This window comes from Anas platyrhynchos, chromosome 12, assembly GCF_047663525.1.
Source record: "Anas platyrhynchos isolate ZD024472 breed Pekin duck chromosome 12, IASCAAS_PekinDuck_T2T, whole genome shotgun sequence".
NCBI lineage: Eukaryota > Metazoa > Chordata > Aves > Anseriformes > Anatidae > Anas > Anas platyrhynchos.
In genome coordinates this window covers 6839611-6855746 of record NC_092598.1, presented here as the reverse complement: position 1 = coordinate 6855746, position 16136 = coordinate 6839611, and the positions used below count along the sequence as shown (strand labels likewise).

General features: G+C 40.9%; 1 protein-coding gene across 7 annotated transcripts in view; it reads right to left on the bottom strand.

The window, feature by feature from the left end:
• Positions 1–16136, bottom strand: part of ADAMTS18 (ADAM metallopeptidase with thrombospondin type 1 motif 18) — a 187608-nt gene that overhangs the window by 74305 nt on the left and 97167 nt on the right. For 3 of the 7 annotated variants that reach the window (XM_072043722.1, XM_038185531.2, XM_038185532.2), the window contains 5 exons: positions 7160–7323; positions 5714–5875; positions 4760–5613; positions 4574–4658; positions 2367–2683 (listed from right to left, as the gene is read on the bottom strand). In XM_072043722.1, coding sequence (XP_071899823.1) covers positions 2367–2683; positions 4574–4658; positions 4760–4912 — 555 coding nt within the window. In that variant the 5' untranslated portion in view covers positions 4913–5613; positions 5714–5875; positions 7160–7323. The remainder of the gene's footprint in view (positions 1–2366; positions 2684–4573; positions 4659–4759; positions 5614–5713; positions 5876–7159; positions 7324–16136) is intronic. The other 4 variants (XM_038185533.2, XM_072043723.1, XM_038185534.2 and 1 more) reach the window with 3 other exon arrangements.

The following is a 16136-nucleotide window of genomic DNA, read 5'->3' as shown; positions in this document are numbered from 1 at the left end:
ACACTCTCAAAAGTCCACTCTGCAGGCAACGGCAGATAACAGACAACTGAATGACTGAATACTCTAGGTCATCCAAAAAATTAGATCAAAGAGTCCCTGTAGTCTATTGAAATGCAATTGCTTCCAAATCACATTGTGGTGTTCCAGGCTTGAAAGAATGGGTCACTGCAGTTTTATTGTAGAGAAGCTATTGCTAATGAAAGGAACAATGGAAAGATTAGTGCTACCAACCATATAGAAGAAACACCACTTTCGGTTTAATTGCAGTGAACAAAACAAATAGGAAAGAAGGGCAACCAAGTGACAAAAGTAGTTGGTGCAAAGAGGATATAGGAGCTATTCACAAGGTTCTCTTGATCAGAGCACAGCGTCCAGACTTAACATATGATCACTGAATTTGGATCACAGTAAAAATGACGTGGTTGTCATTACAGACAGTTGACGACACATTTTTAAGGCAGCCTTGCAAACTGAAAGACTAAGAGCCCTGTTGATGAGTTTCCTGATATTCACTAGGTGCACTGAAATTAATGGATGGATACGGAGAAAGGAACAATTTTGCGTTATTTGTAATACTGACTCTGCAGGAGATTATTATAAGGTTTACTTCATTTACCAGTTTAAAATAACAATTTAAGGTGAAATCTGTTGAATCTTGGAACTGATTAAAGAAAAAGACAGATTATAATTGATGATAGTGTAGGTACTGAAAATGTTGTGCCATAATAAATTTGTTCAAGCCACAGTATTTATTCTCTTTTGATCAGTTTCTGGATCTTTTCTAAGTAATAGTCATAAGTACCAGTCATAACAATCTCTATGTCGAGACAGTGGTAAAAGATCCATTTCAGTCTCAGTTAAGATCACCACATTCTGTTTCTCTGTGACCTGAGGCAGACTTGAACCTTCCTTCTCCAGACAAGACATGACAAGCCCAGCTTCACTTAGCTCATAAAGCATGTTAGAAAACAAAACGTGACCAAGCGGGGGAGATCACCCAAATTTTAACTGTTGTATGTAGGTAGAGCACTTCCCTTAGAGGAAATGGCAAACACTGCAATGAGTGAAAATGGCTTTTGTTGGAATAAAAACAATAAAAGCTTGTAGTTTTGAAAATTAATTTCTATAGAAATTCACAACTAAGCACACCTGATATGGAGACTTTGGGACTCCAAATATAAAAACAAAAGAAAGTTTCATTCCTGTTCCTGGCACCTGCTCCAAAATCACATTTGCAACTGTTCAAATGAACTATAAAATATTAATTCCTTCAAACTGCTGTAACCAACACAGGGAAAAAAAAAAAAAAAAAAAAAAGTAAAATAAAAAGTAGAGCATACAAAATATAATCCAGACTACTTGCAACCAATTATCAGTATTCAACAGTTCTTCCAAGTGAACCACCCTCTTCTCAAGTCACTGATTACTATTTCAAAGGAAACACTGGATGTCTGAAGTGCCCCTCTTTTGGTCCCATCATGCAGTTTAATAACCCTTATGGTCAAGTACCTTTGCAAGAAAGATTTCTAGAGGGTAACCTAACATATCCTCTGGACCCTAATGAACTGCACAGCATAAAGACAGCTTCATATAACCTAACATTGTTGAATTTCCCTTCTCTAATCTGCATTCATAGCAGACTGCAGGCAAGGTGTAAGATCTTTTGCCTAAAAGCCATCAATAACCATTAATTCTGTAGATGACTATTCTGAGTTAAGTCAATAAAGACTTCTCTGCAGGCAAAGAGCACTGTCAAATGTATTTTGAAAACAAAAAATAAAATCATTTGTGCATAATAATTTTTCATGAACTTGGATGACAGCCATAAATATAAAATATGCAAAGATAACATTTAACACGTTCATAAGAGATCAACTCGTCAAGACTTATAAACCAAAGTAGGCTGCAATTGTCAAAGGATTTGTTCATAACTCCTACTGAGCTAAGAAATTCACCCTTCCTTAAAGTAGTTGACAAACCTAGGTATAAATATTTTTTGCTCTTAAATTGTGGATTGATTTTTTCTTTGTCCAAAGTAGTTCACTAAAGCAACAAGAACATTTACTTAAAAGCAGGTGAAAGAAGGAGAAACTATCACAAACTATAGCAAATGAAAATTGCTATGGGTTAATTACTAGGACTACTGGTCAATCTTCTGTTTTTTCCTCAAAGGCTATGATAAAAAATTACAAAAGGTGTGATGCAGTTCAGTGGCTATAACTAAATCTCTTCTGTTAAATACACTAGTGGTTTTAGGAAAGTCACCAAATTGTATATGGTACATACATACAGATCTTTGCCAAAACGGCTACTGTTCCGTATATGAAAATACTTCGAACACTGATTTGTTTTAAAGAAACACTTACCAAGCCTACACACGTAGATATTGCTACTGAGGAGGTGCTATCATTCCTTATAAATCCCTGGTAGAAACACTGCTCAATGTCATGTTCCTGAGAATTTGAGACTCCATCTTTCCCGAGTACCTGGACAATAAAACTGTTGCTTAAAATGGTTGAAGGTTTAAGTTCTAAATGAAGTTCCTGTCCAAATGCTGAAAATTTGTAGTGCAAGGAACTCTTTGAACTCTGAGTTGATCTCTTTTTCCTAGTACTGTGCAAAACATTGTGTGAAATGTACGATCCACTGGAATCCACTTTGACAGGTGTCACAAATACATAATCTGTAACGATAAAAAAGTTAGCCATCAGCTTTAGCATCCAGCAAATAAGGTAAGTGTCATTCTTACACAGTAAGCAGCAGGCTTTCACTATGGTATGAAGAATTCCATCATTTAAGTAAAGGCCTGAAAGCTCTACAGGCTATGTGTATATAGTCTTGACTGCGTATATTCATCCCTGTAAGTTACACAGGCTCTCAAACTGTGTTTGTTTCCTTTCTGCCCCACTGAGAGGTACAGACTAACTAGCATAGCTGTGAACATTCCCACAATCATTCTTCTGAAGACATTTGTCATCACCAGCAGATCTGTAGATTTTCCCCTCCCCCTGTATTAATTGCTGTGAAATGTGAAGGCTGCTTTGGTTTTCTTTTTTTTTTTTTCCTTCCCTAAGAATGCAGCAAATATTGTATCACTGTAGGGGGAACCATGACTGGGACTTTGTAGAACTGTACCACTTGTTCAAATGGATTAAAGGATTAATTTATTAATGCCTTAACTGAGCGAGACCTCATCTCTTTGTAGTGACTCGATTAGACTGGGTTTCAAATTGTAATTGACCTTCAGCAGAAAGAGATTACATCCTACCTAATAACCTTTAGTCAGACATTGCTAATTGCGTGTCAAAGAACTTTATTGTTTTGGATAAAATACGTGAAAAATTACAAAACTATTTGCAAGAAGATCTACTCACACAACCTAGGAAAGGAAAAAAAAAAAATAGAGGCCATGATCCAGCTAGCAGGCACTTAGCTTGAAGTACATGACCACTGCTGTTGAACTACCCATACAGGGATTACTTGGATGCTGGAAGCTTGGTCTGAATTTTAGTCATTTGCTGAACTAGCACCATTGGCACCAGTTCCCAGTTATATGAGTAACTATGCTGACTAAACTGCTTCCCTGCCCCATTGAACCATTGAGCTGTACTTCTCTGCAAATACTTAAAGATGTCCATAGATTTGACAGTCAGACAATCCACTTCTAACACCCTTTGGAAAGAAGAAAAAATCTCTTCCTTCTTATGTCGTAACAGATGTTGCAAAAACTACCACTCTCCTCGCCTAAATAGATTTTATTGGACGCACATTAAGCTGAGCACATAACCAATGATAAGTTGTTTTTTCTTAGACGGTGGAAACAATACATCAAGAGCTTTCACTTTCCTCAAGTGGCGTTAATCAACGGCAGAAGTTGAGGACTCTAAGCAGGCTAGTGGCCAAAAAATGCAAGCAGCTGCTGGAGAGAGGGAATCCCCCAGTGAGCAGATGATGGGGTGCAACAGGGTTTTCCTTTCTGCACCCTGGTGTGGTTCTATATTGTACTTTGTTTCCACTCTCACCCAATAAAAAGCATACACTGCACTTCAAACTTCCCAAACTCATCAGCATCTAAGTGCTAGTCTCTGCAACCTGGGAACAAACTGCTCCTCAGCTCTCATTCAGAGGAGTTCTTTCTCTCCAGGTTTACTTTCCCTTAGCCTGCACTGATCTGCTTCTTCCACCCTCCCACCCAAATCTTTTCATTACTTTTGTCTCATTGCTTCCTTAACAGATGCATGAGGTTTTGTTATTGTGGCTACATACACATTCATCTTCCTAATTGCACATGTAAACGTGGATGTATTTACCAGCTCGTTTATTCACTCACTTTGCCTTTACCTATCATTCTTTTTAGCTTTTGCATGCAGAGCTGAACAAGTTAATCTCTGCCCAGGGTTAGCTATTTTATGGCAGCCAACTTGCTTTCACTTTATGTTCCCTGAACACCGTGGCTTCTTCACTTTGAACGCTCAGTCTACCAAAAAAAAAAAAAAAAAAAAAAAAAAAAAAAGCATCCACACAAATGTTCACATACATCACGTACATAGATAACACAAAGAGCTATACAAACCATGATTTAATTCACTGATGCTGATGCTGTCACTGGTTAAAGTTGCTGCATGAAACATGCAACAGAGGCAGCACAACTGAAGGGTCTGCAAGAAAAAAAAGAGAGAGAGAGAAAAAAGAAGCATTGGGCGAGATTTACTTGACAAGGGAAGGCAGAAAGACAAGGCACCAGAGACTGTGCAGTAACCTGGTATGCAAGCACTCTAGGCGATTGCAAAAGAAAGTGCTCTCGACCTGCCTTTACAGCGCTTCCAAGCCACGGGAGGGTCGGGAATTGCATGGAGCAGCCGCTGAGAACCGCAACAGGTACCGTCCAGCCGAGCAGCAGGAGACAGTCCATGTTCCGCCGCGCACCTGGAGCGTTGCTACCTGCTCCCCGAAGCGTGCGGCGGCCGAGCCCGGCTCCCCCGCATGGTCACCTGGGCTCTGCCCCGCAGCGGCTCCGGCGGCCGGCTCTGTGCGCGGCGGCGGAGCCCATGGAGCGGCGCCCAGGTGAGCGCGCCCTCGCCGCGGGCGCGCACGCTTTAAGCCGCCGCCGCCGCCGCCGCCGCGGGGCAGCGCTGCCTCCGGCGCCGCGTCTCGGCCTGGCCGCCGCCCGGGGGGCGCCGCGGAGCGGAGCGGAGGGGAGCGGGAGGGACCAATGGGGAGGCGGCGGGGCCGGGCCGGGCCGGGCCGGGCCGGGGTAGGGCTGTGCCGAGCCGTGCCGAGCCGTGCGGTGCGAGCCGTGCCGTGCCGAGCCGTGCCGAGCCGTGCCGAGGAGGCCAGGGGCCGCAGAGAGCCAGGGGAGGCACCTGGGCAGGGGGCGGTGGGATGCGGAGGGTTTGCGGGAGGCTAGGCAGAGCAGGGGGGAGGCGGCCGCGGCACCTGCGGGGAGCTGAGGAACGAGGGAGGTGCGGGGGGTGGTGGAGGAGGTGTGGGGCTCAGCAGAAATGTGCGGGGGTCTCGGTGTTGGTGTTGGGAGAGGGGAGTGGGGTCCGGTATCAGCCATCCAGCTTCGTTTGGAGAGAATGTACTGCTGTGGTCCATTGTTTCCAAACACATCTTCAAGGAAAACACACAAACAATCAAAATCAAACACAGATAAGGCTGCCTGTGAAGGAAATCCAGCTGTGATAGCCAAGACCCACTACTGAGCACTTACTCTCCATCACGGATGTTCACAAAGGAGCTGACTGCACACCACCTACGTGTATTGAGCCAAAAGGAGCACTCGGTTCTGGTCTCGACTGCTCTAGTCCATGCTGTCAGGTTCCACTTCCCCTTCTAGAGAAAACATCAGTAAAGCAGGAAAGATCTGAATAATCTGAAAGGAAACATAAAACCGAAGTTAATGGGTCGGGAATCAATACAGAACTTGTTTCTGATGTTTTTTTTGCACTTACAGAAGTGTCCCTCACCCCGTGATCTCCCTTTTGTGCCAGAGAGTTCCTGTATATGGCTCAATGCAATCACACTCAAAATCTCCATTGTCCCAGTGTCACACCACAAAAGTAAGCAGTCGATGGTGCCAATTTAAGGTGCCTGGCTGCTCCACTTGGCACATGAGCTGGAGGATACAATGGATGCGAGGTGGGCTGGAGCTCTGTCTCCTTCACTGGAGGGCTCTTGACCACTGGGCTGGGGCAGTGGATTAGGCAGAGCAGGGATGCTTTCCCTTCTAAAGCATGGTCTGCCTTGAAACATTCAATAACTTCCCAGGTGTGGAATTTCTCCTTCACCTCTCTCTTGTTTCACAATGGTTTTACATCGTCACCTTGCTGAATATGTTGTGGTAAAGTTTCAAGACCTTTTTGTAATAACACAACTGTCACCTCCTACGGAGTGCATTCAAAAGAAATAGCTGGCTACAACTTAGCATTTGTCCCAGCAGAGCAAAACACATAAAACATGCTCTGAAGAGTAGATAATAGGAGAAAATATAAAACTATAGGGCTGTAAATTTATAATCAGCCTTCCACACCCTGAACAGACAGACTTGACTGTTTTCAGCAGACCACCTGACTGTGAAGACTGACATTTTACTTGCTGTGAGGGGAGGGAAATAAGCATGGATTTCTAGCAATTATAAGAACTGTTTAGAAAAGCAACAACAACAACAAAACTTTCACCATAAACCAAGCACCACAGAAGGGAGTTTTGCGCCTGCTTTCTGTGGAGTTAAGACTTCACCCTGGGGATTTGTAGTTTCTGAGTGTGATCAAAGGAGAAGAAAAAAATGTGATACTGCTTTGCGTGCCTATAAATGACATGTGTCCAAATTTGATTTGGCATTAGGCAGGGGACCCCAACCTTTCTTGGCCTGTAGGCAGCAACATTGATCAGTTCACATGCTTGGACACATCACACTTTGCTCCCCCAGTCAATCAAGACCCCAGCAGTGACAGTCATAAACATCAGAGAATCCTGCAGGCAGCTCGTTACCATGTGCAAACATAGTTACCATGCGAACCCTTAGAGAAGTAAAGCACCACAGTCAGCAGGGCGCTAAACAATGTGGTGTCAGACGGATTTCTCTCGCCCCCCACTTCCAAGCATTTCCCACCTCAGATGACCAGCCAGAATATATTGCCTCAGAGGTGATCATTACCATGCTATGGTCTGTCACTGGACTCCTGTCTTCTCCCCAGGCTGTCAGGTTGGACGCTGCTATAACTTTTTCATGCTGATCAGTTCTGTAATGTTTTCAGTTGGTCTTTTCCTTCCCATTTTCTTCCCTTACTGTTTGCATCCACCTGCTGCAGTTGGTTCTATCTACAAGAGAATGAATACAAGGAAATATGGCATTCCAGCAGAAATTTGTCACCTATAAACAGCATTGCACTACCCATAATGGACTTCTTGTGTAAGATCTCCAGCGTTATGACATTCATCTAGGTACCATGACTCAGAAACTCATGATTTCTTTCTTATCTACAAGGGAAGAGCAGATGTTTTGCTGTGCTATACCAGCAGCAAATTACTGCTTCACTTTCATCCCCATACTGAGTCTTGCAAGAGCACAGCCAAGTTCCACACAAGTGTCTCATCCATCTGCTCTAGGTATATCATACTGGGGTGCAAACTCTCCACACATATCACCTTGATGTCTGGATGCACAGATATTGAGTGTTCTTGTTTCCACTCACTAGCTTATTGCAGGAAAAGGATGATTGTTTTCTATAACTTTGTATTTCCTAATTCTGAATCCATCTTTTCTTGTGAAATTCTATAGATTTTTATTTATTTATTTATTTATTTATTTATTTCCCCTAAGAATGATGCTATCATGGCCACAGTGATAAAGAGTCTCTGCAAAACACAGAACTCATATTATTGGTAACACATCTGATGGGCATGCAGAAGAAATATGCCCTGAATAAAAATGCCATCATGGTTTTTTTTTTGTTTTACCTGCTTTGTTAGAGCAAATTCTGTATTATGAGACATTTTTGATCACTAAGATGAGTGAGTCATTCATAGAAGTCTGTTGTCTGATAGCTACCATCTCTGCCTCCGTCAACCTCAATTATTTTTCCAGTCATATTTGTATTAGAAATTAATCCGAATAATTGATACGATTCCTAAGTAATATATGATTGGACAACTGGGAGCAGGGTACTTCCAATGAGAAAGTGGAGCAGCGGGGGCTTGTTTTAATCAGGAACTTTAGTCACATGGCACTGAGTGAATACAAATAGAATCAGAACAAATAAATTTTTGCTAACTCTGCATTCAGTTTCTGCAACTTTGCAGTGCTAATTGACCATTTCTGTGACTATTTCTTACCAGGCTATATAGTTGTTGGGTTATTCAGGGTACTTCCAGGTTAATATCTGTGCTCTCTGTTTCTCCTCATGGAGATGTTTCACTCTTGTGAAGCTTTGGCTTCACTTATAGTGAGTGCTGATTAACCACATGCTGGGTGAAAGTCCTTGTGAAAAAGCCTTCATGGAAATGTCTTTCAAATGAAAATGGACCTCTTTAGAATTAGCTTGTAGTTTTCAAGAGCCATCATGTTCACCTTTGTCACAAGTCAAGTAGGTTCCATACTTGGTTATGCTCCATACATACCACAACTTTTAAGGTTTTTCATTCTTGTTGTATTATTCATTGAATAATCTCAAGGCAATTTGTGAGTTTATATAATTTACCTACAGTTTAGCAACTGTTAGTTGTAGCAGGACAAAACATCCAATCCTGCAAAATACGAGCAACTTGAAAAATAACTTGTGGAAGGATTACATAGCTATACATATAGATTACAAGTAGTGGCAGGGATGCAACCATCTGGTACAAAACTACATTTGTATGGCTGTCCATATATTATCTAACCCACTCCATGCTATTCAGTTAAAGAAGAGGTGAGAGCTCTTCAGCTGGCACAGATGACCAAAGCTCCTCTGTCGGTCTGATTTACAGAATCTGGGCACACCTGCTACTGCATCCCTCCTGCCAGAAAGATTCCTCCTGCAGAAAGGAGGTCGTAAACAAAATGGAGGTTCATGGCTGACCTCCCTGCCACAGGAAGCTCCTCAGGTAGGGTATGGGGGCACAGCCAGAACACGATGCATCCCAGAGGACTGGCTGCCGGCTTCCCCTCCAGCTAGAACAGCATTAGCAGTTCTCTTACTTCCATGGAGTACATTTATAAAGCACTAGGCAGTACTGTGATGTCTGCTAACAGCAGATCTACTCCTGTACCATATCCTTTCCTCTCTCCCCGAACGTTAAAGGCTACTCTCATAAAATGAAACAATGAGGCCTTCTTTGTTTACTTCCGTGAAATCTGAAGCTGGCTACAACATTCTCAGGAATGGAAAATGCTAGTCTAGCATATTCCCAAAAGCACATACAAAGCACACTTCAGCATTTCTAGCCAGTGTACAGTTTATAATATGAGCTACTGTAATAAAGTTGCTTTTGCATGATGGTTAATTGCATTCTTCAGTGACACATGGCATGGGCTATACCATGTCACTGGTTATTCTGTTTATAGGTAACTGTATTTCAGCTGACATGGAAACTGGATAAGTAACAAAAACATCTACTGGTTGAGTTGGTGTGGTTCCTTCATTAATTCATGTTCCTTAAGGGCCTGAAAAGTTCACAGAATAAAATTCCACCGTCTCTCCAGTTGCTGTATTAAATTCTGCTTTCTGCAGAAGCCTCAAAACGTGGTGTTAGGACTGAAGTTATTTCCTCAAATGGTCTCTAAACCCACAGTTTTCAGATTGCATCCTATAAATTCTGGCAAACTCCAAGCAATAAAGAGTAATCTCTGTGGAATAGGTTTTCACCACCATTTACAGTAATATTTTCTGTCAATAAGCCCCTAAGTTCATTTCACATAGCTTTTTAATCACAGCCACTGGAAAAGGAGCTTGATCCAGCATTCCTCCTGTACCCGAACTCCCAATGAAATCAAAGAAACAGTGTTTACATTTTTTCCTCACCCAATTTGCACGTAGCACTCGGCTGTTATAGTCCCAAATAAATGCTTTTGATTACAAATATTAAACACAATTTTCTGCCTACATGCATTTCTCTGTATTGCACAGCATGTCCATCCTAATTTGATTAGTTCTACACATTTATTTGTGCTAGCTGGACATCCTACTTTCTGGCAAGGAGCATGAAGTTCCAGCTATCCTGCTGACTTGCTACTATTGTACTTTCTCTGTCCTGCCACACAAGAGATTTGGGCTCAGGAGCGGAACTAAACCCACCTCCGTGCTGGGTGCTTACGGCTGACATACAGCAACTTCACAGAGCAATGTTCTGCATTTCTCTTGCAGGCAGTGCTTTAGGCTAACACTTAGATTTTAGACGAGATTAACTGACTTGCATTTCCAGTGTCACCAGCAATTTTTAGAGGGGGAGGGGAGGCCAAGGAAGCCAGAAAGACAGCCTAAAAACTCGGCGAGTAGCATTGCTTTGGCTTAGATCCAGATGTCACAAGTTGCTGCCATGGTGTCCCGACACACTGCGGCTGGAAAGTGAACAGGGGGAAGCTGCAGCTCAGTACATGGGGGCTCTGTCACACACCCACACCAAAATTAAATGAAAATGTCCATCACTAATAGAAGGAAAATAAAAGCTGTCATTGTGGGTGGCCCGACTATGGCTTTGCAAGCAGTACATTTTAGAAGAGTTTTCCTGGAACCTTTCCAAATGTAATTAAAGAACAGGTACCTCCAAACTCACAGAATTCTAATAAAAGCAATTATGCAGTTTATAACATTGTGCACGTGCCAAAATTTGTATTTATACAATGGATCAAAAATGGCACAGGAGAAATCGTGCAGTCCAGCAGGTTCAAAGATCCACTTTGAAAATGCTTTTCATAAAGACTTATTTGCACTATACCCGGAAGGCTGTGTAGCCTATGGAGTCACAGAGATGTATTTAAAACTCCTGCAAATTACTTCTAAGACACTAGTATTGGTTTCAGACATACCTTGGCATAATGTGCAAGAAGGAAAGCCCAGCCTCTCTTGCAGTCAGCCAGCATCTGCACCCCAGAAAAGGATACACCAGGCCAAGAAAGAAAATCCACATGGAAGTTTCAACCTCTCTCTTCCATGATAGGAATGTATGAGCTTACTACAGTTCCAAAACAAATGGCACTGGAATGAAATGGTACCTCATTCATTGCTTATCGGTTCTTTTCTACTCTGTAAATAAAATATACTTGTAGATGTATATCCAGATATACATCTACATATATAAATAAGTATCCACTATAAATATCCAGTAGATGTTCTTTTCTCCCCTACTCCTACTAGCATTGCTTCTTCTCACTCAGCCTTGACATATTTATTTGTTTTGTTTCTAGACTGGAAAGGTAACTTCTGCTCATGTGACTTGTCCCCTTTTTGTAATAGCTACAAGTGTGAGCATCAGTTTGGATTGCTTTATAAGACAAGACCTACAATGAAGATTTTCCTGCTTGTGTCCAGTTAGTTTCAGGGTGGGATTCTGATTGCAGTGATGAAAATTTCAAGTGCCCTCTGAGGACTTAATTTTCCAAAGTACCAAGAATTCACAGCCCTATTTGAGATCAATAGGAGCTGAACCTGCTCAGCATTTCTGAACATGACTCCCTGTACTCTTTTGAATAACATACCCTGAGAAGAATATTGCTGGGAAGATTTAGTCTCCAGTCCTTTCTACATGTGTTTCTTCTTTTATTTGGTACTAATTTCATGGGCCAAGCAAAGAACAAAATTGGCTTCTCTCTCCTCTGAATTTCATTATTTGCAGATTTTTTTAATACAAGATAATGCTTCTTTGGCTGGCTCCTGGGATTCCTCTATTAAAAACTTCCCCCCCTTTTCACATCAATAAGCCTTTGTTACTTCAGCCTTCTTGTCTGGGAACATAGACTGCAAAGAAGTTCACAAGGCTTTTCAGTCCCTTCTGCATAACGGTTGCATCGTACCCACAAATACTTCGTTATACCATTTTCAATTGAGTATCAGCCCATTTCCCATGAAAATTGTGTGCTTTTACTTCTGATGCCATGTATGTATTCTGATGCCACCTATGTTCATCTTCCCTTTGTCATTGTCTGCCAAAGCCCACCACCTTCATCTCTTTCTTACCCAAAATGGACCTCTCCGTGGGAATTTTAACTGCAGCTTGGCAATCAAATGGGAAATGTCTCCCACAGAATTATGGAGCAGTTCCATAACTGCTTCTGTAAGAAAGAGTTTACAGCACCATGCAATACTGTACAAAGAAGGTGTTGTCTAATAAATCTTCATGGATACTCTATTTGCTCTGTACTGAAAACTGTGTATTGAAATACTTCAAACACTTTTACCATCCCAAGAGTGGGATTTGTGTTAGACATTGGAAAACTGTATTTTTCTTTTTGAGGATTAGATTCTTATGTCTTGTAGGCTATTTTGCATGACAATGGCAGTGGACAATGACTTCACAGCTCTGTATAGAAGTATGAACTTTAACTATTAAAGTCTCTTTATTCTCTTTGACTGGTAAAACAAGATCTTTATTACTTAACTTTTATTTTCTGCGAAGAAGGATATTTACTACCACTATCTTTCTTGCCAAAGGATGATGATAACAGATGACGAATATGGTAGCAGTAGTTGTACAGAACCTCCTCATCATCTAGGTGCTGAACACACGCAGCACAGAAAATTGGTCCCTATCCCAAGAGCTCAGCTTACAGTTTTTAATTTGCCACAGCTTTCTTTGCATTCCTAATTTGCAAACAAAACTATTCCCTGACTGTGGTGTTGATTTCCAAGGGTATTTCAGCATGTTTAGGAGTCAAACAGTTGTTTTACGAACTCAGTGTTGTACTGGTTGCCATGACAACATTTAATAATATCTTACGATGTGTGTGTACTGAGTGGAAAGTGCTTGATTTTTGTCTGTGTTTGATAGGGTTGGATGTTAGGAAGAAAAAGGAGTGAAATCATTTTAGGCTGTTTGCCTTTAACATTGAAATTAACAGCCCCTCTTCAGCTGAAGTCAATAAGGATAGAATTGGACCTCCTGGTGGTAATTCTGAACTTGCATATTGAAACAAGCACTCTAGTGGGGCAGAAATGTAAAGGTAGCTATAATTAAAGATGTGACTTTTAGCCATACTACAATAAGAGAAATGTAGAATATATTCATGAAAATCTTAGTCATGCATGATGAAACCCTACTCAGAAAACCCTTACATACCAGTCTAATGTTGTGTATGTCCATGTTTGCCAAAAGGCACCTTATAACCAAAACCCTTCTCTTCTTCTCATTCATGAAATACCAAATACTGTGAAAGTGCTGCTGCTTTCACAGATGAGCTTTTAAAGAGTTTAATATTAATAAAATTGGTTTAATGGCCTTTACAATCATTTTACTTTTGATGAGAGTAGGGTTGTGGTGTTTTTTTGTTTTATTTTGTTTTTCTTGAATTGAAATGAGATTTAAAACCTTCTTGGCAATGCTGACAACTGCAACATTGTGCTAGAGCTTCATAACCAGAAACTGAAACCGATTAATCTGTTTAAGGGTAACCCGATTATTTCCTACCCACGCTCACAGGATAATTTTACTGAGTTGCACTCTAGCAAGAAGTGCTGATTCCAGCTCTGCCAGGCCAGCACGTGTTGCCCACTGTCCTGATGGTATGAAACTGCAGTCACACGCTGCATGATTACAGTATCTTTCAGAGGGCTATGGAGTGCCTCACGTGTCTAGGACTTAGAGATTAAAAAAATTATTTGCAGTCAGAAGTTTACACACTGAAATCTACAACTAGAGTAGTTATCCTGGCCTGTTTTCTTGATCCAGAGCAAAGTGAACTGTAAAGCAAAGAAAAATGTGACAGGTAAAATCTGAATTATATTGACGAAGTACTTTTGCTTTTTATGACCTATAATAAACCAAGCCACAAGATTATTTTCTATTTTTGTGGACATCTTTTGTGTCCCTTGGATTACATATGCAGTCTGTCTTGCTCATTTGCAATCACATGCTAAGGGTGTCAGAAAAGGCAAGACCTAAGTGCTGTTCTTGTGAGTACACACTATTTGCAGCAACACTGCAAACTGAGGAAAACAGGCAGTTTATTAGATATCTCTTTTCCAGATATTTCTTTTTTTCTAAAATCCTGCTTGCTCACAGTATACAGACAATGTGATCTGAAAGCACATTGTTTTGGATGATGGCCAACCAGCTGGGATTCCTTTACAAGTACCTGAAATAGAACCAAGGTAGGGCATACCGAGGTGAGCAGCTTCCAGATTTTACCTGAAAGCACTGTAGGTGGCCTAAGGCCACTTGAATCTAATCCAAAACAGGCACCTGGCTCTGGCCTGGATGCCTGCCAGTTTCATAGCATATTCTATCCCTGAATTATGGTGTCTGGACTTATTTCATGGCTCATTGTTGTATGTCTTTTTAAACTAATTCCTCACTGAAAGATGTTTGAAATTCAAAGCTTTCTTCAGTTTCCCACTTTATTCTGGAGCTGCAGACACTTGCCTTACTAGGTTCGGGGAAAACCTGCTCTAACAACTCACTAAATAGAGCTTAACACTTTCGTAGTGTGCAGGTTGTTGTTCTTGGGAGGAGGAAGAAAGGGGATAATAAGGGTTTGTGTGATGGCTTTACTTGGTTGATAAACATATGATGAAGTATATCTTTTGTAAGTAAGTTTTCACCACAAAGTTTTCACCAAGTGCCTGTGCTGCTTTATTTTCAAAGCACTTTTCTATAGGTGCAAAGGCAGCAATCTTCTTACAGTGATTAAAGCTTGGTTGTTTATTGACCAAAAGTGTGGCTTGTATATGCTAGCCCTCAATTATCATAGCGCTTTTATTATGGCTCAGTCTTTCTTATTTTAGAGAAATTTTTCTAACTTCTTCTTTACAGGTTGCCTAGAAGCAAATCTAGTCTGGAGCTTCATGGCTATTGGACTCTTTCAGAATACCATGTCAGACTTGCTCATATTCCAAAACTCCTAATGGAGAAAAGAAATCCCCCAAAATCCAAATGTGAGCAGTATAGTCAATGTTTCCTCCACAAAGGAATAAAAAACTTAAAATACTTAAGGGAGAATTCAGCAGTGGATAATACATGTAAATATGAGAACTTTTCCCTTAGAGCCAAATGTTTTGCTTTTGATGTCGAAATATTTTAAGTGGAAAACACTACAGGATTTCTCAGTGCTACAAGGGCAGCTTAAATAGCAATGTATTCATCTTTCTTCTCCCTATCAGATCTGTCAAAATGGTTTGTATCTTCATGATTTTGTATAACCAGCAAATCTAATCCTTACCAGATGCTTGGACTTTTTACTGCAGTGTTGCATATTCCTAATTATGCTGCTATCTGACCATCTTAATACTTGATTATCATCATTACACTCAGCAATCTTCTTAGCTGAACTTTTAAAGAAACAGAAAGGTGATCAGAAAATTCAGCATTTTTCTGCAAACTTCTTTCCTGAGTTTGGTAGCCTCACTCTTACAAGAAAACATGTTGCTGGTTAAACAGCCCAGAAAAGAATTACCTGACCAGAATAACTAACTACTGCCTTAGGGTATGTTCCATCTCAAATGTTGATTTGAAATTGCTGATCAAGTGTTAGATTAACTATATTATTTACAACTTTCAATTAATAAATACCAAAGCAGCTTTTCTAAGAAAACAACACGGAACATTAAACAAAGAGAATAATGTCCATGTCTGCAAAAATCACCTGGAATGGTTTGTCAGATACCAGGGCATTACATAGAGTAGAAGAGATTTGTACTGAATCATCTGCAGGGCTAAATCAAGGGAGTCTGTTATTTCCCACCTTAAAGTCTACTAAGTGACTCAGAAGTATTTAAAGACCTTTGGGCCTATAGGAAAATCACAAATAACTTGAAAGTTAGAACACTTTGCCTGAGATTTATGCATTGTATCAATAATAACAACAAGCCCAATAAGACTAAGGGTTCAGGATACGAATTTATTACATGTGTGTGTAGAGTGTGTAATGTGGGAAGCTTTGGGCTACCATATTTCTGTCCAGGTTTTCCCTGACAAAATGAAATGTAGTGAGAATAACACATCTG